The sequence below is a fragment of the Apteryx mantelli genome, chromosome 5 (assembly GCF_036417845.1).
Source record: "Apteryx mantelli isolate bAptMan1 chromosome 5, bAptMan1.hap1, whole genome shotgun sequence".
Classification (NCBI taxonomy): domain Eukaryota; kingdom Metazoa; phylum Chordata; class Aves; order Apterygiformes; family Apterygidae; genus Apteryx; species Apteryx mantelli.
In genome coordinates, this window is record NC_089982.1 from 16,851,822 (window position 1) to 16,872,059 (window position 20,238).

At 40.7% G+C, this 20,238-nt stretch overlaps 2 protein-coding genes across 3 annotated transcripts in view; one reads left to right on the forward strand and one right to left on the reverse strand.

Moving 5' to 3' along the window:
* Positions 1 to 5,948, forward strand: part of METAP1 (methionyl aminopeptidase 1) — a 32,275-nt gene extending 26,327 nt beyond the window's left edge. For both annotated transcript variants that reach the window (XM_067297546.1, XM_013951511.2), the window contains exons 9-11: positions 1,088 to 1,231; positions 3,532 to 3,597; positions 3,825 to 5,948. In XM_067297546.1, the coding sequence (XP_067153647.1) occupies positions 1,088 to 1,231; positions 3,532 to 3,597; positions 3,825 to 3,985 (371 nt within the window). In that variant the 3' untranslated portion in view covers positions 3,986 to 5,948. The remainder of the gene's footprint in view (positions 1 to 1,087; positions 1,232 to 3,531; positions 3,598 to 3,824) is intronic.
* Positions 5,949 to 8,729: 2,781 nt separating this feature from the next.
* Positions 8,730 to 19,931, reverse strand: LOC106491822 (alcohol dehydrogenase class-3). The gene is made up of 9 exons (XM_067297549.1): positions 19,892 to 19,931; positions 17,122 to 17,223; positions 16,058 to 16,199; positions 15,458 to 15,545; positions 14,016 to 14,235; positions 13,029 to 13,289; positions 12,130 to 12,265; positions 11,075 to 11,213; positions 8,730 to 9,072 (listed from the first exon to the last, which is right to left on the reverse strand). Exons 1-9 carry the CDS (start codon positions 19,901 to 19,903, stop codon positions 9,048 to 9,050), a joined length of 1,125 nt encoding a protein of 374 aa, XP_067153650.1. The 5' UTR covers positions 19,904 to 19,931; the 3' UTR covers positions 8,730 to 9,047.
* Positions 19,932 to 20,238: the final 307 nt, after the last annotated feature.

The following is a 20,238-nucleotide window of genomic DNA, read 5'->3' on the forward strand; positions in this document are numbered from 1 at the left end:
TTTCCTTTCATCTCTGCCATGTCTGTCTTGTATTTTGGGAAAAGCATGCATATTTTAAAAACAGGTAAAATTCCTTGTTATTTTATGTAGATTCAGCTACCTGACTTAAGTTATAGCTGTTTGCATTAGTAGAGAATTAAACTAAATGGCTTGTTTCATGAAAGCTTTTTGCTGTCTTCACTGTTCACTCACTCTGCTTAAGGTAGCTTCATTTAACCACACATTTTGCTCCTGAAGGAACAGCATATATTCAGGGAGTAATAAATGATCTCGAAATAGCATTTAGATTTTCTTCTTAGTGGCTCTGGGTTACTTTTTTAATGCAGCTTCATTGTTTGATGTATGAGGCAATGTTGCTTTTATGGTTTTATTACCCCCTTGTCTAAGTGAATTTTTCACACCATTTTCATCTGTTTCTAGCTCATTTAACTTTTTGGGTTTCCTAAGAGGACTGTCAAAAAAAGTCAGTCCTGAGTATGAACATTCTTATTTGCAGTAACGTTGCACCTAACAATGTTGTCTAAGATTAGAGACACCCATTTTGTCTTTTTTTTTCCCCCCCTTTTGTGTCCTCCATGTGTAATCATTTTTCCTATTAATTTGAGTGTGCTTTTCACATAGTAGTGGGGAGAGAAATGCATATTAAAATTTAGTTCATGCAGTTGTCAAAAGCAGCACTGGTACTCTAGTTATGAGAGGCTGCCAAGTACTTTGAACGTCTTTGTTGCCTTTAACTTCAAACTTCAACATCCTTTTAATATATGAGCACTTATATCCATGAGAGGAAAAAAGAGATGTTTTTGTGAAGGAGGAGTTTCCCTCTTTCTCTCTCTCTCTCTCTCTCTTTTTTTTTTTTTTTTTTTTCTGTGAGACTGTTTCCTCCCTCTTCATCAGACTCACTTATGTACTCTGTGGATTAAGAGATCGTGGTGGAGGCAGGGTGCTGCATGCAAGAACAGATAGATGTACCAGCCACCAGCGTTACAGAGTTGTTACAGAGATGGTGTTTGCCTGAATGGTGTGAGATGGTTGGGTATGTTGAAAATTGTATAAATTTGTATCCATCTACATTATTTTAATTTTGCAGTAAAACCTGGTGTTCGGTATAGAGAACTCGGAAACATTATTCAGAAACATGCTCAAGCAAATGGATTTTCAGTGGTTCGGAGCTACTGTGGGCATGGAATCCATAAACTTTTCCATACAGCCCCCAACGTACCACATTATGCCAGTGAGTATTTGCTTTGTGTTGTCTTGTAGACAGGACATGGTTTGCACTAAACACACCCAATCTACTTGCCTATATTCTAAAAAAGTAGCACGTTGCCTGGCAGCCATCAAGGCATTTTTGCACTTGTAGAATATATATATATATATATATATATATATATATATATTTTTATACTCTGGATCATAGAGTTCTTCATGAACATAAATTAGCTGCATATGTTGTATGCTGAGACAGTCTGTTCCTACACTAAGAGTTAGCTCTCATCTGTAGTGGGTTGGTGCTTGACTTGTTTGCATGAATTCCCAACTAGCCCATTAGACATTCTTGTCTGGAATAGGAAAATATTTCTGTTCATTCATAGAAGATCTAAGCAAAACCTGAATGCCATTCCCAGATGTAAATGTTGTTTTGAATGGTATAGATAGATGTTGTGCCTGAATCTGGATCCTGTTATGTTTTACTTTTCTCCATTTGAATGTTGTGATCTGGCACTCCTAGACATTTCTTTGCAGTGTGTGGCAGATGAGGGGCACCCCTGGTTCTCAGCTTTAGCTTTGGGAAACGGCAGTTTTCCCACAACATTTTTTGGCAGCTGGACTAAGAGAAGGCATCCTTAGGAGGAAAGGAGAGAAGCTTAAAGATGGTCAGATAACCAAGGACAGAATAAATTTTGTAAAGCAGTGATAAACAATTCAAACCCACTTTAGCTGTGAAGCTTCCCTGACAGGACCTTTCTTTCCTCAGAGCTGAGAGATGCCTCCATCTTCCATCTCTTAACAAGTTTTAACACTGGTTATAGTTGTAGATCGTGATGTAGCAATCCCTGACTTTTCATCTGGTCATTTCTGTAAATGATTTTTTCAGCAAACAGACAAAAATCTATTACTCACAGGGTGGAAGGGTATCGATTCCAAGTATTTATTTTTGATGTGTAAAATGAAGAGAATCTGTACTCTGTAGAGATGGAGGCATTTATACCATTAAAAATGGAGTCTGAAAAAAAGGGAATTTTTATCTGTTTATCTGGCTGTTGGGAACTTTGAGCCCTTTTTTTGATTGAGCCAAGACAGCTATTCCCAAGGAGGAAGATGCTGTTTTATTTTAACACAGCTTGGCAACAAAAGCAAAATAGAAAGATCTAAGGGACTTAAAGCCTATTTGAGAAAAAATACAAAAGCTTCTTGCTTCTTTTTGGCTAACTATGAAAGAATTTTAAAAGGGAAAAAGCTTATTTTATTAGCCTTTAAACTATTTAACAAAACTGTGTGAAAATTTTAGGAAAAGAGGATGAAATCTGTGCAGATATTGAAAACTTAAATGTAAGTGCTGAGAACATAAAATACCAGCAGATGATGAGGACAGAAGCAAGTCCCTTCAAGTATAAGAAAAGCGTTCTGGTTGCTATTGTGCCAGCTTGATGTCCAAGATTTTTAAAGCATGTAGGCGATTTAGACAATTTAATAGATTTACACCATAAAAGTAAACTGAGGGGCGATGAATCTGTATGTCAGAATTGATGCAAGGTGTCCATAGCGGCAAAGTAACTGGGAGCTAGTGGTCCCCATGCAGCACTGGATTTTGCTGCAGCTCTCGCATGCCAGGCTAAGTCGGATCTAAGCTGCAGCGCTGTTCAAAGGCCACAGCCTTTGTTAGTCAAACGTGCTATACATCAGCTCACATGCCTCCACATAAATGTTTTTGGTATATAACATCAAAAAGTTTCGGTATTATTGTCCTAGATGCTTTGAAATTCTCCACCTTTGTATGCTAACTAAAGAAATACAGCATTATCATCCTCATAGCAATATGACACTTTTAGTATTCCAGAGTAACAAAAGGAAAGATCTCTTGTATATCAAAACATGGGATTACTTGACCACTAGCCTATTTTGACAATTTATTGGAGTTAATGGTTCAGTGAAACCAAATTAAGAAGTAATTAAGTTTTTGGGCCTTCTCTGAATACCTTAAATGCTTATTTTTATTGATGTTTTTCATCATAAAAGTCTGCAGGAATTCTTGTATTACACTTGTTCAGTGTTTTTGCAGAACTGGAATTGAACTCTGAACAATTAACTTTAAGCTCCTTGAATACATTTTACAATGTTGGAGGCGGGGGAGAAGGAAAGAAGTAAAGGAAATTTTAATGTGGAGGAAAGCAGACTAATGGACAAGTGTGACTGAGCCTTCTCTGAAGGGTTTTTCTGACTTTACATGATTGTGCTGTATTCTCGTAGGAGAAGGATTCATTCATTTTCTAAGATAGGATGGCTTTTTCTAACTTGTTACTTTTATTGCAGAAAATAAGGCAGTTGGAGTAATGAAGCCAGGTCATGTATTTACAATTGAACCAATGATCTGTGAAGGTAAGCAACTGATATTCCAAAAAGTGATAAACTAAACTCATTCTGTGCAGTGCTTGTTATTACGGTAAAATAATTACTCTTCTTTACTATACTATAAAGATGTGATGGAAAGATAATATCGATCTTATTTAGTATAGTTGGTTGATTCTCCCCCCTCTCCCCCCTCTTTTGTAGAACTGGTATCTTGTACTTAAATAATGACTTTTTGACTATTTTTATATTTTTAGGTGGTTGGCAAGATGAAACGTGGCCTGACGGTTGGACAGCGGTAACAAGAGACGGAAAGCGATCTGCCCAGTTTGAACACACTCTTCTGGTCACCGATACAGGCTGTGAGATCTTAACCCGGCGGCTGGATAGCATTCGTCCGCATTTCATGTCCCAGTGATAGTCTAGACTGAGTGGGTGGATCTGAAAGATATATATATATTTTTTGTCTCTGTACTATGCATTTTATTAAGAGTACAGAATAGAGGGGGATTTCATCATTTATTTTGTTCTCATTGACTGTAGATAAGAGAGGAATATCTTGAAGAACCTGACCCAATGTCTGGAAAAGCAGAGAAGAATTTAAAATATTTTCTGCTTTCCTCCTACCTACAACACTCGTACTATGTTTTTCTTTTTTTCTTCAACTACTTCTTTAGCATCTTTCTTCCAAATAGATCTGCAGTTGCTTCTGTTGCTGCCATCATACTAGCTAGAAAAGTGTGGGTTACCTTTCCCACTGGGACTTGATATTTTGGGATCCAGGTTTTTTCACTACTTCAGTGTGCCCTGTCTCTCTTGGTGTGTGAGTGGCACCTGAGTTTTAAGCATTTCTAGTTCCAAAGACCTGCTCTTGCTTCTGCAGATACTGTTGTAATGGGCTGGGCCTTGTTTATCGGTTGAGAAGAATTGTGGGGGGAGAAGGAAAAAGACATGCATGTTTCCAAGAATAGTCTACCCTTACCTTTAATTCTGTCCCCCTTCTCTGCTGATTGCCTCTGTTATAATTGTGACTGTTGGTGACACACTGTGTTAATGGCGGGACAGACTTCTGTTGCTGGGGATTGATGGTACCGACTCCCTACTGGGAAAATTACTAAATTCTGTCTTAAGTGCAGCTCCCTGGAACAAGCTGCTTCTCTGCTGAGCAGTGATTGGGAGTCTCCTGCTCAGAAAGCTCAGTGAAACTGCTATATCTGACTTGACTAGAGAAAGGAATGAAACAAGAACCAGAAAAAAAACACACTTCATGGGATGGATCCCTGTGTAAGTTAACTGTGGGGCATTTTCTAAAGGTACATCCACAGTAGCTGTGGGGGATTGGATTTGCAAGACTTATAATGAGATAAGTATGTATCTCAGAAAAAGTCTGAGTGTGAGAAGAGGAAGCATCTTCAAATTTCTTTTTTGTAATTTTTAAACAGTTAAGGTATTTTCCTCAAACAGTTGAGTGAGTTTCATGCTTTTGAAAAGTCTTAGGGGGACAGCTGTGAAAACTGATCGTTTCCCTCAGACTGGGTATAGGGTGGGCAACGACAGTACATATACCACTTTCTTTTCTGTTAATGTGTCATGCCAAGCTGGAAACTGTCACCTTAAGGATTGTGGGCTGATTAAGCCTCTGTCTTTTTCCTACCCTTCTTTTTCCCCTGCCCACTTCCTTTCAAAAAATCTTTGGTGTGTCTGCTGAGGGAGTCTATTTTTTTTATTTTCTGAACTGTAATGAAAATTATTTCAGACCCCATTGCAGACTTCAGGTCTTACACCACTGTAACATAAGAAATAGTTGAACCAATGCAGACATATTAAATCATGCAATCATGGGCATAAAATACACCTTTTACAAGGTGTCTGGTGAATCTGTTGCCACATTAGACCTAACCTTATGAGGTACTGCATGCCCTTGGCTCCCCTTGGCACTGCAGATTTTGAATGGGGGAAAGGGGTTAGTGCTTCATAGAACTGGACTCACTATGTGTACTACCAAATACCAAACTTGCCAGAAAATGTCTTCTCTTCCCTGAGTGCCTCAGACCTCTGTTGCTGTAAGAGTATCAGTGCGGTAACATTTTCATTACCTTTATTTTTAATTATGCAGTAAAGTGACCTGAAATGATGCATATAGAGTGCGTGTGCATGTGTATGCGTGCGCGTGTGTGTGTGTATAGATTTTAACTAAACAGACTGTAGTACTTGAGTGGAATTACTTGCGTTGAATGAGGTGTAATGAGATGACTATCCTGGAGGCTTGCCCACCATATCACTCACCTGAATGGTTACAACTGTCTTGCATTTTCTATGTGTGTGTGTGATGGGAGGGCTTCATTTTTCATCTATGAAATAAAAGTTGCAGCTGCTTTTAATGGAAATTACATTTTTGTGATACAAAAACAGACACAGTGTTCTCAATTATATCCAGGTTTGCTTGCACTAGTGCAAACCCTACTGGTAGATGCATGCAGCCAGATAAAAATCACGCTTAAACCTGTGCATGCATCATTTGAATACTTCTTTGTCTTTGCACAAATACAACCATATGTAGCACTGCAAGTGCTAAGCTCTGATGCTGTGCATTTCTGCTTATAAATTGAAATCACAGTAACAAAACTGTTTACTGAGTTAATACTATTTCAGTATACTTAAACAAGTGAAAAGTTCAGGCATCATCTATACCTACTGAACATGAGATAACACATCAGTCTGAAGAACAGAACTTTTGTTCCCCAATATTTTATCAGTCCTGTCCCCCCCCCTCCACCCCCATCCAAGTATAGCTTTGCTTGACCATTACATATTGGACTTGTGCTGGCTGGGTTTGGAAAGTGGTCTATTTTTGATTCTTCCAGAAGTGCTATCTCTTTTTAAAAAAAGAGCCTGTATCAACTTTCTAACAGTGCTTTTTAAAAATTATATGCACTCCTACCAAAAACACAACTGTGCAATTTGTTCTGAAGCAATCTCCTGGAACGTTTTCCCTTTACTACCATCTCCAGTTCCAAAATCATGTAGGAGCTAAGAGTGTGGAAGTGTTTCATGCTGTTTCTGCAAATTGACCTGAATATTTAAAGAGAGATTTGATAGCTAACGCTGAATAAAAATAACAGCATGAAGATGAGACAACCAAAAGGCTCTACTGAGGAGGGGCAAAGTGAAATTTCTGTGCTGATGTTGCATCTTTTACATGACAGCCAGCAAAGTGATTTCATGTACTGTCATTTGGTGGAAACATTTTGTTCCTTGAAGTTCTTAGAACTGGCAAGATGGTAGTTTAATACAATATCCTCACAATAAGAACAGGGTGTGAGGAACAACCCTCTGTTAGCTGAACAACTTCAAAGAGGAAACTTCAAAGATGCTGTATTTAATCAGCTGCTTTACAGGACAGAGTAGACTGAAAACTCAGCTGTACAATGCCTGGGACATCAATGCTTCAGGCCAGGAAGAAGTCGCAAGTCTTTCATTCAAGTTCTTCAATATCATTAAATGCCTTTTTTTCATTGTTGTTGACTTATCCTGGGATTACATGACTAGCTTTCCACCACACAAAATTGCAGATCCGCTAATGCAGTAATATAAAATAGACAATGGGGTTGTACAATCTTGATTTAGTGTGTGCAACCTAGAGAACCAATTGTTACAGTGTAAAATACTTTAATTCTATTAAATTCAGTCAGGGCATAGTTTTGCTGAGATGTTGAGCTAAAAGCTACTAATGTATTATTGATTCCATCCTATAGTTACAGGGTGCTATAGCTGGAACTGGTTATTGAGCGGTTTTCACTGCACTCTAATGTTCAACCAGAGTTTCTGGACTTACAAGGTACTGAGAATCACTTCATTGCTGTTTCAGATGGCTCACTTTCCAGGTACAAGTTCACTTTGTATTTCTTTTGGATACTCAAAATTGACGACTTATGGCATTCACATGATTTGGATTTTGTTGTTTACTCTGCTGAATTTCTAACTTCATGCCAGACAAAATCTCATCTATTTTCAGAATGCTCTAAAGATATATTTCTAATGATAGATGGAATAGGCTAAGCTGTCCCAGTCGTATAGCAGCATCATGGGGTAAGATGACTATTGGAAGAAATTGCCTCTCACCACTAACAAGATTAGTGTTTGGATTCAGAGAGCTCACTGTAACAGTTGCTTTTGCATGATCGTGTTTGCTTGAAACATGGAACCTCTCTTGATCAGTGTCCTTGGTACACCAAAAACCACTGACTTGCATATATTTCTTACTGCTTTTAACTCGGGAGCCTTTCTGCCTCTGCTTCACAGCCTGTTTTCTGCCCTTCCCCTCTTTTTTTTTTTTTTGGACATGTTGCACTGCTTCTATGTTTCAGTTCTAAAAAATCTTACCTAGTTAGGTCACTTCAATTACAGTAAGGAAGTAGTGACAAAACTCAGGGGCTTAGGAAAAACACTGCAGTCTCAAATTATAACACTTCAAGAGTGAAGCTTTTGTCACACCATGCCCGTTACTGTTCTTCCTCTGTGCACCTCAAGGGGAGACTACTGCTCTACTGGTAACATCATTCTGTTTCAGTGGCATGATCATAGTTCTCACTAAATAGAGATAAGTTTTGCAGTGGCTGCCAAGGCTTCTTCAGCTGCCAGTAAGTTTAAGGAAATGGCAAAACTTTCTCTGTACTACTGCATCTTGGAGAGAACGCTAGGGCAAGCCAGCGGAGTAGTTTTATGCCATTGTTTTTTTACAACAAGCCTACCTACAGCTACTGTAATGAACCAAACAGGAAATTAAGCAGAATATAGACTTCCCAAACTAACATCAGGGTACATCCGGACATTTAGGTCATACATCCAACCACAGCCTGTTCCACTGGTTGGCTTCAAGGTAGAGCTGGATGGTATATCCTTTTTCATTCTTGGAATAGCCTGATATGTGTGACAGCTGTTTTCTTGCCATTCTCTCACTGCAGTTATAGTGCATCAACGCTGCTTCCCAACCAAGCAATGCTTATTAAACTACCTCGTGTAACAAATCACGCAACATCGTTCACTATTGGCTCAGAAGAATGCTATTCCTCCATAATGTGTGCACATACTGTAAAAGCACTAGAGGAAAACGGTAATAGTCAGCAATCAGTGTCTTAATGCTCAAGAATTCCCCCACTGTGTTTAGAAATAACCTTTTATTAAGTAGGTTGAGATAAGCACTATATTTAAGGAACAAGTACATAACAAAATTTGAGGAACAACTACAGAAACAGGAGTTTCAAGATCAGCATTAATTATGTAATATTACTTAGTGGTTACTTTTTGATTGTTTTGTCAAAGAGCAGGTTATTTAATATTCAGAATACTCATCTTAAAATGCTTTGTCTTCCTAGTCCCTATGAATCTTCGTTTACCTGGTCCATTTATAATGGAATTTCTGACAGAGGGTAAATGATAGTTACCATGTTGCTGACCAACTGGAAGGTCCACGTTTGGCTCTAAAGCTTTAGGACACTTCGAATGCTTAAAATGAAAGGAGAGGAAAAAAAAAAAGTGTTATCAATAATAAGTTTATTTTCTCCACCTTAGTCCCCTCCCCTTCCCATTTGTTGCTGAGGCATACTTTCGCTTAACTTTCATCTCCCATAAGAATGAAATTCGGCTTATGCTTATAATTAATAAATATTCATTAAAAATCCTGCCTAAAAATAGGTAATAATGCCTGTTACTATCCGTTACTCAAATTGGAAGTTTCAGTAGTGGTTTCAGTGTCAGTTTTCAGTAGCTAGCCAAGAATCTTAATCAGAAAGACTAACATTATAGGCATTCCCTCCTCTTTCTGCTGCCTGGAGAATTTTAACATTCATTATTAGTATCATAGGACATGCTTAGAAATAAAGCACTGAAGTTATGCACAGGTTCATAACAGGGAAGAGAGATCAACTGCTGGATGAAGTTTGCATAGTTGATGCAGTGTTTCCAGTTGTAAGAAGTACAAATGTAATTACTGTCACCTGAATTATCCAAAATCAGATAAAGCAGAGAGCGTCAACTATTTCTGAGAAAGTGACATACACTAAATCAAAATCAGTATGGATTGAGGTGAAATACAATGAGGAAGATGAGTTCTTAGGATAATGCAGGCAACTTTGTTTATCTGTATGTAGATAAGCCTAAATATGAATAAACAGAATTGCCTGCATTAGTGCAAATACACAGGAAGAGAGTCTCTTCTAATTGAATGTTTCCTCTCCACTTTTCTTCTTATCTATCAGCTGATTCTTCCCTTCACTCAATATATGTTCTTAAAAAGTATGTGACCTACACTGCTAATAAGCTGGTTGCTACTCTAAGAGGCACTGATAGCTATTTCATAAGAGTCTGAATTTTCAGCAAATTAAAGAGCATCTTGTTAAAACTCCCATTTAAGAGGTGAGCACTAAGTGATCTGGCCTCTATCACAAGCCCACACATGAAAATACACTGCAGGACAAGGTCTAACACATCTGAGGCTAAAACCGACTGTTCCTTTCCCTGTTCTGTTCAGTGCCTTAGATTTCTAACCTGCAGTTTCAAGTTTTGCCACTGTATCCCCATGCTGGTCCCTATCTTCCCTCAAGGGCATCCATGCCCACATTTGCAGGGGGCTTCCCAAGGACTGCCTAATACATCCTCTAGTAAGAATATACCCTTCTCTGAGCTTTGTGCTGCTGTTGCAGGTTGATCACCAGTTGCTGCTCACCACTTTTCAGGGGCAGCAAGGCTCACGCATCCAGCAGATTTTTCACTAGCAAATAGAGTTGCTTCATTCTGCAGTGGGGTCAGAGCTTCACTGGGAATTTTTAATACAGATCACAGCTATGGTACAAGTCTGCAATATGAATAGTCAAAACTGCCTGGCAAAAATTCCTGTAAAGCTAACTGACCATGCTAAGATGTACAAACCTGTCATGTTAACGTTCTACACACATCATACTAAAGAAAAAAAATAGTATTTTAAAATAAAGCACATTAAAAGATCATTCCAAATGATGGTTTATAGTGGATCTACCCTAGTCCTAAGGCAATAATTGTTGTTTAAAAATCTACTATTTGGTTCAAATAGACTAACAGCTTAATGACTTTTGTAAAAGTGTTAGATTTAATTCATAGGAACTCTCCTTTAATATCTTTACATCTATTCTTCCAAGGAAGAATGTTCTAGCAATCAGTTTTGGAAGCTGAAGGCTAAAAACAACTTCTTCCCCCTTTTCCTTTTTCAGTTTTACAGAATTTCATCTTTCCCTTGCACACTGTTGCTTGCTTTTAACCCTCTGCCTATGTCTCATACCCACTATATAGACTGATTTCAGCACATGCCTAGAAGTCCTGAGAAAGCATTTGTTTCATCTCAGAATGAATGTACATGCTGTATGTCAACCCTTATCCTCCCTGTTTAAAACATGGCACTGGCCAAGGAACATGTGCCTAGACACTGTCCCATCAAGAAGCCTTTTCTACACCCTTTAAATATTATGAACATTACCTCTTTCCTGAATGCATCAGCTCAAAAGCTTCATTAACTTTGTCAAAAGGCAGATTGTGAGTCACAAATTCATCAACTTTGATCTTTTTGGACATGTAGTCAGTCACCAGTTTCGGTACGCTGTCTACGCTCTTCCAGCCTGAAAGAGAGCAAGTGTGCATTTGTTTTTCCGCTGTCCTCCCACTTCAGAACAAAGAGACGAAGAGAAACATACAACCCTCACAGGGGTACTTATGTGACAGATATGCTGAGAAACTGAAGGCCTGAAATCAGTGACATGTTTGTCCCTCCTGCTCTAGGAGGGCAGTGAGTAAGGAATGTAGGAGGACAGGCTAGATCTGGCAATAGAGCGCATGTTAGCCAAACACACTAGCGCACTAACCTTTCACTAGTATTTCAGTGTTGAACACAGCAGCCCTCGCCTCAGAAAGCATGCCCTAGGCACCTCCACCAGCCCCTCTATGTGATCTTTGTACTAGGGAAAACAGCAGCATAAGAATGGTGTGAAGTCTGGATACCTATATGAACTTCAGCAGTTACTGAATTCCCCAAGTTACTGCTGGCTGTAGAAGTCTCTACCTGCTTCTGGTCTGGCAGCAGGAAAGGCTGATTGTGAACTTGTTATAAAGGAAGCTTTAAAATAAAAAGCAACAAGTTTCCACTTTAGTGACTAAGTGGCACTTCTTTCTCATATGGAGCCCCACAGTTTGCTTAGTGACAAGAAAAACATGTTTATGCAAGTTTCAGTCTCCCCAGAGATCAGGTCCTTTTCCTGCATATCCCAAATTTTCAGTTGGTAATAAAGCAACTACTCCATAGCACTTTTTTTTACAACTGAATAGTGTATGGCTATGTTCTGCATTTGAAATTTGAGAGATACGATACCAAGATGTTTATCTGTAGCCTGTCTGTAGGAATATACGATTTTAAAAGCCAACACAGCATTCTTAATAACCTGCCAGTAGTTCCTTCCACAAACAAAAGCAAGGCAGTATGTTCCTCCCACATTTAAGCCATACTAAGTTATCTGTAACATCATACCAAAACTAAGTTACCTCCAAACGCGGTGCCTTTCCACGTGCGCCCAGTTACTAGTTGGAATGGCCGGGTAGAGATCTCCTGACCGGAAGCAGCGACTCCGACTATCACGCTGACTCCCCAGCCTTTGTGGCAGGCTTCCAAGGCAGCCCTCTTCACAGATGGATAGGACAAAGCAGAGCATTTATCACTAATGTTTATGCTGCCCATATGCACTGTGAGTTATGCACTGGTACAGGTTATACCCCCCCCCTCCAGTTAATGAATCACCACAACAGCATTTAAGGAACAACAAATACACTGAAAACTACATTAAGTTTTCCATTGGTTCAGACTCCCTATACTATTAAAGATTCATTTTGCTCTTTTTATATCCCATCTGGCTAGTAGAGAAGTCACTCTGAACTCACATGGGGAGTTGTGATAAAGCATAATAAAGAGATCAGAAGCAATGTAGACCTTGTTACTGACAGTTTAGGAATGCTGTTTTCCTTCCTGAAAGCCTAACTTTACATTTAGCAATACTTTATTTCTCTGTATTTCTAAAGATTAAATTCATTATTTTGGGAAGGAAGGGGATGCTGGGTGCTGAGATTTTATTATTCATTGTACAGTATATTTTATATGTGATTTTTGTAAATTTTTCCACTGTCTACATATGAAAACTCAGGGTTTTAAATAATTCCCATTAAGGAAAATGTTTGTGAAGTATAAGAAAGCCATTTTCAATCTAAGTGGCACTTGCTTTCATTATATAATTAGGAGCAGTTGTAAATTGGCATTTTTTAGTCATAGTGGTTATCATTACTATTTCAAAAAAAAAAAAAAAAGCATGGCATGTTTTCTGTAACAAGAAAGCAACTAATTTTCCTATTTAGCTAAACCAGTTCTAAGTGGTAGCTATGCAAACACTCACCATGACTCCAACATTACCAATGCATTCAAATGAATAGTCTACCCCACCATCGGTCATCTCAGCCAGCACCTCCTGAATGGGCTTCTTGAAGTCTTGAGGGTTAATGCACTCAGTAGCTCCAAACTCTTTGGCTTTGGCAAACTTATCCTTGTTAATGTCAATGCCAATGATCCGGGATGCTCCTGCTACTTTGCAGCCCATAATAACTGCCAGCCCAACTCCTCCTAAACCAAAGACAGCACATGTAGAGCCACGTTCCACCTGAAAGAGTAAGAGAAGAGCATCAGCAACACAGAGAAAACTCATCCAAGTCAGTGTGAAACACAGGTTACTAAGTCTGTAATGGAGGAAATGTGTGAGTAAATACATAAAGCTACAAGACTTCATCACTTAAATAAGGGGAACTATGCAGAAATTTCATCCCAAAAGTTCTTCAAGTGCTAAGCCTTCCTTTTTGCCCAAAGATGGGGAAGAACTAATCTGGTGAGGGTTTGCTGTGGAGTAATTCAACACAGAGTGGAATGGAAGCAGATGTGGACGAAATACTCAATACTCAGTGCTTTTACAGCAGCTTTGCAATGTCTCAGCCATAATTCTGCCCATGCACACACCAGCGTACCCAACTCTAAGTCCCCAAACACTCCAAAATGACTGTGCATCTGACTCCCATAACCTGCCCTGGACTCATGCACACTTATCTACCAGCTCTGTCTCACTCTGATCTTCAAAATGGGATGCAGAATCTTTTCACTGCCTGGACTTCCTCTACAAGGCATCAGGTTCTTCTAAGCTGTTCTGGTCTTTATGGAGAGACTAGAAATTCCTAGCTAAACTTTAGCAGTTAAAGAGAATAAAGCAGCAGAAATTTGGTACCTCACAGTTATGGTTCTAAATTAGTCCCTAAGCTGTCTGCGTCCTCTGGCTCAGGTGTAGTGTTGCTAAGCAGTTTGATTACAGGGAAAAGCAAGAGGCAACCACAGCCTTTACCTTAGCAGTGTTAACAACAGCCCCATAGCCAGTTGAGATGCCACAGCCCAGCAGGCACACTTTATCAAGAGGTGCTGCAGCATCTATCTTAGCTACTGAGATATCAGCCACCACAGTGTACTCCGAGAAGGTGCTAGTGCCCATGAAGTGGTAAATCTGCTTTCCTTTGCAGGTGAATCTGCTGGTACCATCAGGCATGAGTCCTTTCCCTTGAGTGACCCTTAAAGCAAAGACAGGAAATTAAAGTCAGAATCTAAGCAGTGACTATCCTCACCAGACAGTAAGTATCCTTTAAGCAACCCAGAGGTACAGCTGCATAACTGCACCTTAATTTTTGAAACATTCCAGTGAACCTAGGAGTTTACAGAAATTAGATGCTATGGGCATAATTCACAGCTATGAAAACCAGTGCAGACTTCGTGCTGTAGTGCCCCCCCAGAAGCACTGAAAGAATCGGAGCCATCAATATGCCGCCCCTGTTAGCCACCAATGCTAACTGCTTGTGCCAGAGTATCACACTCCTGTCTCTTCACTTCCTTCACTCCCGTTCCCTTGAGCAGCACCTGTCAGTAATGTCACTGGTGGGTGAGGGGGTGTTTGGTCTTTTTTTCCAAGTGGGATCTGCAATGAAATCAAGCTAATTTTTGAGCAGCAATTTAAACAGTGTGTCCAAAAATAGTGGCTACTATTATTCCTGTGGCCCTTTGCTGGCAGAGTGGCAGCACAACTGGGTTTAAACCAAGAACTTCCAAATGAAGTTGCAGCACAGTCACTTTAAAGGCTGAAACATATGAACTGCAGCTCTTAGTTTATAAAAGGCGAACTAACTTCCTGTGGGCTGAAGATGGTGACTACAGCCAGATATTCTCCCCAGCCACCAAGATTCATCATTTTTACTACCACTTAAATCCACTCAATGCATCCAAGCTAGACCAGCCATCAAACAGTATTTATGGTATATCAGTCCCAAACACAGAGCATCCTTCCCTTCTTCACCACCTTTACTGCTTATTGGACCTAGCTGGAAATTCAGCTGGGAAGCAGGTCTGAAGGAAAAAAGGGCTTCCCATACAATTCTGTACCACATAATAGCTTTGGTGTTTACTCCACGAGTTAAATTTCCTGAACTATTTCCCTTAAGTATGGATTAAATATGGAGTAAGAGTGTTTGTGTTTCCAAAGCTGTGGATGCAAGCTAGCAGCTCACACCTTCAAATACAGGAAAACAAATCAGATTTATGTAAGGTCAAAAAAGAAACTAAATGTTAAGGAGAATAGAAAATACTGCATAAGTCCCTAATGCATGCACTTTCCAAGTCATTAAATGATGCATCAAGAGATTTATTCTTCAGAGGCAACTCCCATCAATTACGTTTGATAACTAAATCAGGTGCATGTTGAACAAATATTATGCTGTGTGTCAAGACAAAAATCATACAAACCTTATCTTCTGGCACAGATTAGTTTTAGGGTTCTTACAGAACTTGCACTCTCCACACTGGGGGATGTAGAGAGGTATAACTGTATCCCCTAGAAAAAAAAATAAAAATCCACGGCTAGTTATTGAATCAAGCGAGGCACTAGGAAAAACACAGAATTCTTTGATTTTCATGGCTTTTATGTGAGCCTGTTCATTTAAAACCTTGTTTGTGTATTAAAAACTGCTTACAGAATAAAGCAGCAGTGTTTATAGAGCGTGCTAGATAAAATGCTGTTTTTCTCATGTCTGAGCAGACAGCCAATCAGAAATTAAACATTCCAGAACAAATAGGAACGTTACTGCAAAACAAAATGACCCAAAACCAATAGTGAAAAAAACACGTTTAAACATCTCTTAAGCCCTTTAAATAAAACAACAAGTAACAATTATCATTTGAAAAAAAAATTTTTTTTAAATTATATTGACCCAGTTTCAAGTAAGAACTCTATAAGCTGGGATCTTTCAAACATTCAGTCAAGAGCACATTAGATAGATGAGTGTTGTATCTCAAAGAGAAGAGAAAACTGCAGGCAAAAGTAAGATGGGCAAGATGTTTTCTTACCTGGCTTTACTTTCGTTACTCCTTCTCCAACACTCTCTACAATCCCCGCTCCTTCATGACCCAAGATCACAGGGAAACATCCCTCGGGATCAGCACCACTCAGAGTATAGGCATCAGTGTGACAGACAGCAGTGGCAACTATCTATAAAGAAATATATAATCTGAGATGTCTTGAAGAATGGAATAGTAGCATGGATTTAAATATTTCCCTGTGGTCAGTAATTCAGGACTACTGCTGGGACAAGTCTGCCAATCCCAGCAGCTTTTGCGATGCTGCCAGCTTACTTTCACTCCTGACAAGGTACATGGTATATCATACTTTGAAAAAGGAAAGTCATGGTAGTATATCTTTTCTCGTTTCCATTGACTAAATTGTGATGTTGAAATTGGGAGAAGACGACACTAGAAATCAGCACTCTAAATTATCTCAAAGCGGGTCAGTGTCCCAGATTTGAAGTTAGTCAGTCTCTCAAAGGTAAAATTACCAGACAGTCCACACCAAACTCTCAGTATTGCATAAATCCAGTTTAAGTCTTAAGCAGCATGTAAAGACCATGCACAGACCCTTCCATGGAGATAAATTTCACCTTAACATATACTTTTTGGCAGATAAGGGCTACTAAAAAGTCCTGATTGAATCAGCAGCTTAGGTTTGGAGAATCAAGAGAGTAATCACACTTCAACAATCAGTAATTTACGGCCTGAATGAAGTAAAATCCAGTGTGTTATACAACTGCAAAAGGTGACAAGCTGCAGTCCTTCAAACAGGATCAAAGATGTTTCTATCTCAGATGTTTTTTGGACGCTTAGCCTGTAACAACTAGAATTGATCCCCAGGACTAGCCAAGACCTTTAGTCCAGAGTGTGGACTGAGACCAATAAAATTTAGACATGTTTTTCATAAACAAAAGATCGAAATACCACAATTTTCTTCTCTGGAAAGCCAGCTAGGACACTAGAACTAATGCCATCCATTTAACAATTTGGTCGGTAAACAAACTACTCAGCTTTAATACTCAGTCTCCCAAAATACAATGCATGCAGTTAACAATTAATTTAGTTACCTTAATGCGAACTTCATGAGCTTTTGGTGGAGCAACCTCCACCTCTTCAATAGAGAGTGGTTTACCTGCCTCCCAGGTGACAGCAGCCTTGCATTTAATAACCTAAAACAGAACAAAAAAAGAAAGAGGACATTTGTTGTATGGTTCATTTAAAATAATTCTTGTTCGACCAAGTGAGGAAGCAAGAGAAAGGCTATTGCTTTTGGAAAGAATCCCAGATTTGAAATTCCTAATTTCAGCGCAAAGGCTTAATGGCCCTACATCTGCTTTCAGGAAGCTAAATAAGAATGAACAAACCAAGATCTGAGACTTGAATGTTACTCTCTTACTGAACAAAAACATAGTAAAGCCAGGAGTGCTCGGGAGATGCTTGAATACTGCAGTGAAATGAGCAATAGTAATAGATTGGATAATAAAAGTGGTGGCTTAAAAGGAGAGACTGGCATTCATTTGAGATGCGTTGCTTGAGCACAGGGTGTTCACATTCAAGAAATCTAGAAAGCGAAGTGGAGATCACTTAATCGTCCAAGACCCACGTTAGGAGTGAACTGCTTGTCCTTATCAGGACAGCTGCTGGGCGGGATTTCTGCCAGGAGAAATGCGTGCATGTGGCTAACATGCAGAGCCCTCCAGTGATGGATAGGGACTGGAGAGACTCTGCTGTACGGTTATTGCCAGCAAGTTACTGTGCACTAGCACCTCCGCAGAGCCTGCACGGATTACTGTTAGCATTTCTTCCATGCAAAGAAGGCCTAAGCCACTGCTATGACATTTGGAAGCATGAAGCATTTCCTAGCATGCGCTATATACCAATACAAAATATGATGTTACCAAGACAAAAGGTGTCACGTGTGTTTGTGTGTTCAAGCAGGCTGTGATGTTCCTGTGGAATCACCAAAATGGGATTTAATGCAAATTCCCCAAACCAAACATTCAGCCATGCAGCCTTTTGCAATTTCTTTGCCTGGAAGGAATAACAGCGCCAGGACCCGCTTGCTGAGCTTGCCAGCTCTGATTCATCACCTGCATGTATACAATAAAATAACAGTAGTTTATGATTTTCTGTAGTACTTTTGTCCTACAGTAAACATAATTGGGCCTTGCCAGAACCAGTTAACACCCTCACTGTACCTGAAATAGCAGAACTACAGATATTTAACTTGGCTCAAACTTGCTGAGATAATTACAGCCAACCTTAAAAGGCCTGAAGCTTTATAACCGTGGCCTGGAGCAAGACAAAACAGATACCCATTCCTACAGGCTGCAGAGGCCTAGGTTGGACAGAAATGTCCTTAACCTACAACTGTGAACTTCTCTTGTCCTGCTTTTTATTACCGACATAAATATTATAGAAATGCACCAAATATAACAAAATAGCTGTGGAGCCACAGCACGGGCATTTGGCTGTAATCTCAAAATGTACCAAAGAATTTGCCAGGAAATCTAAATTCAAGGCACAAAGTACACGGTGAGCCCTCACTCTGTAAATCATTCACTGTTTTTCAACCCATCTCTCTTCCTCTCCTTACAAAGTCACTTGCTTCCTCAAAGGAGATTTGGGTGTTCCCAAAATTTGAATTCACACAAGTTAATTTAAATGAAGGATTAAAGAAGGGAAAAAGAAAAGTCTTCTTATAGGATAGTCTCAGATCTTCCTAAAACTGATATTACACATCCTAAAGCACATCCTAAAGTAATAACTCATGATTCAGAAACTCTGTTAAACCGACTTTTCAAGTAACAATCAGTTAATATATCCATAAAGGCTCCTTGATATTCAAAGCGGCTACCAGAATATCCAAAGGTTCATAAAGGTTCATAAAACTTTTTTAAGTTTTATGTTGTTGCTTTGCTGAGAATCCTGAAACAAAAAAAATGGAAAGGCTTTGTTCAGTTCTTCATTTTCTTTATTAAATATATTAGCATGAAAACGCAACTGTAGAGTTGCTGTAGCCCACGCAACATGAAACCAAGCTCTGCGCGAGGACAGAAGCAGCCCTGTCCTCCTCAAACAGCTGTCAGCCTGGAGCGGCTCTCAGCGCCCGGACAGTCGGGCAACCCGGCCTGCTGCGGCCCAGGACACTGGACAGCTGCGCTGGAATTAGAGCGGTATTAGATAAGGTTGGACGACGGCGACACGTTGAAAGCAGCGCCGCAGCCTTGCCAGGCTCCGAAGGGTGTCCACGGCAGTCCCGCCCGGCTGCTGCCAGCAGCCCCGAGGGGGAAGGAGCATCTCCCCACACAGGCCCCCTTTCTCCTTTTTCCCAGCTCAAGCTCTGCGGGTCGTTCTCCCAACATCACGACTAACAAACTAAGCACACAAAGGGAATCCCGAAATGCAGAAGAACGTGCATAAAGCTTAATTACAACACACAATGCAGCAACACACATATTTTTAGCTCCTAATCCTGCAAACACAGCAGGAACTTCCCGCCTGGAAATAACTGCACTGATTTCTGTCATATACGCTATACCCAGAGGGCGGAGATGAGAAGAGCCAAAACGAAGCAGCGCACCCCAAATCACCTTAGCGCCGCAGGCTTGCACCGCGGTACTGAAGAGCCGGCAGCGACGAGCGCGCTGCGCAGGCGGCGAGCGTCCCGCACCCCCAGGCCCCAAAGCCGGGACCGCAGGAGGCGGGGCGCAAGGCTCGCCCCCCCTCCCCCCCGCGCAAACCCCGCGCGCCCCGGGGAACGCTCCGTGCGCGCGAACCCCGCGCGCGCCCCGGGGAACGCTCCGTGCGCGGAACGCTCGCGCCGCGCCGCCTCACCCCGCTCGCCATGGCGCGCCGCTGCCCGGCGGAAGGCGGAGCTGGTGCGGCGCATGCGCGCGGCGCCGGCGCGGCCGTTAGGGCCGTTGGCGGAGGGGCGGGGCGAGGCGGGCTGCGGCGGTGGGGCGGCCAGGTAAGGCGGGCTGGGGAGCCTCCGCGAGGGCTGGCGCCCCTCCCGGGTCCCCCTGTGGCCCGTGGGAGGCTGCAGTCACACCTGCTATTAAGAAGCTGTGGGGCGGGTTAGGAAGCCACTAATTCTGTTTTTCACAGTCCCATGGCACAACCCTTTTCTTCCTCCAAATCTTGGTGTTAGTACTCGGTGTGAGCGAGGGTCTAGCTGTTCTCTC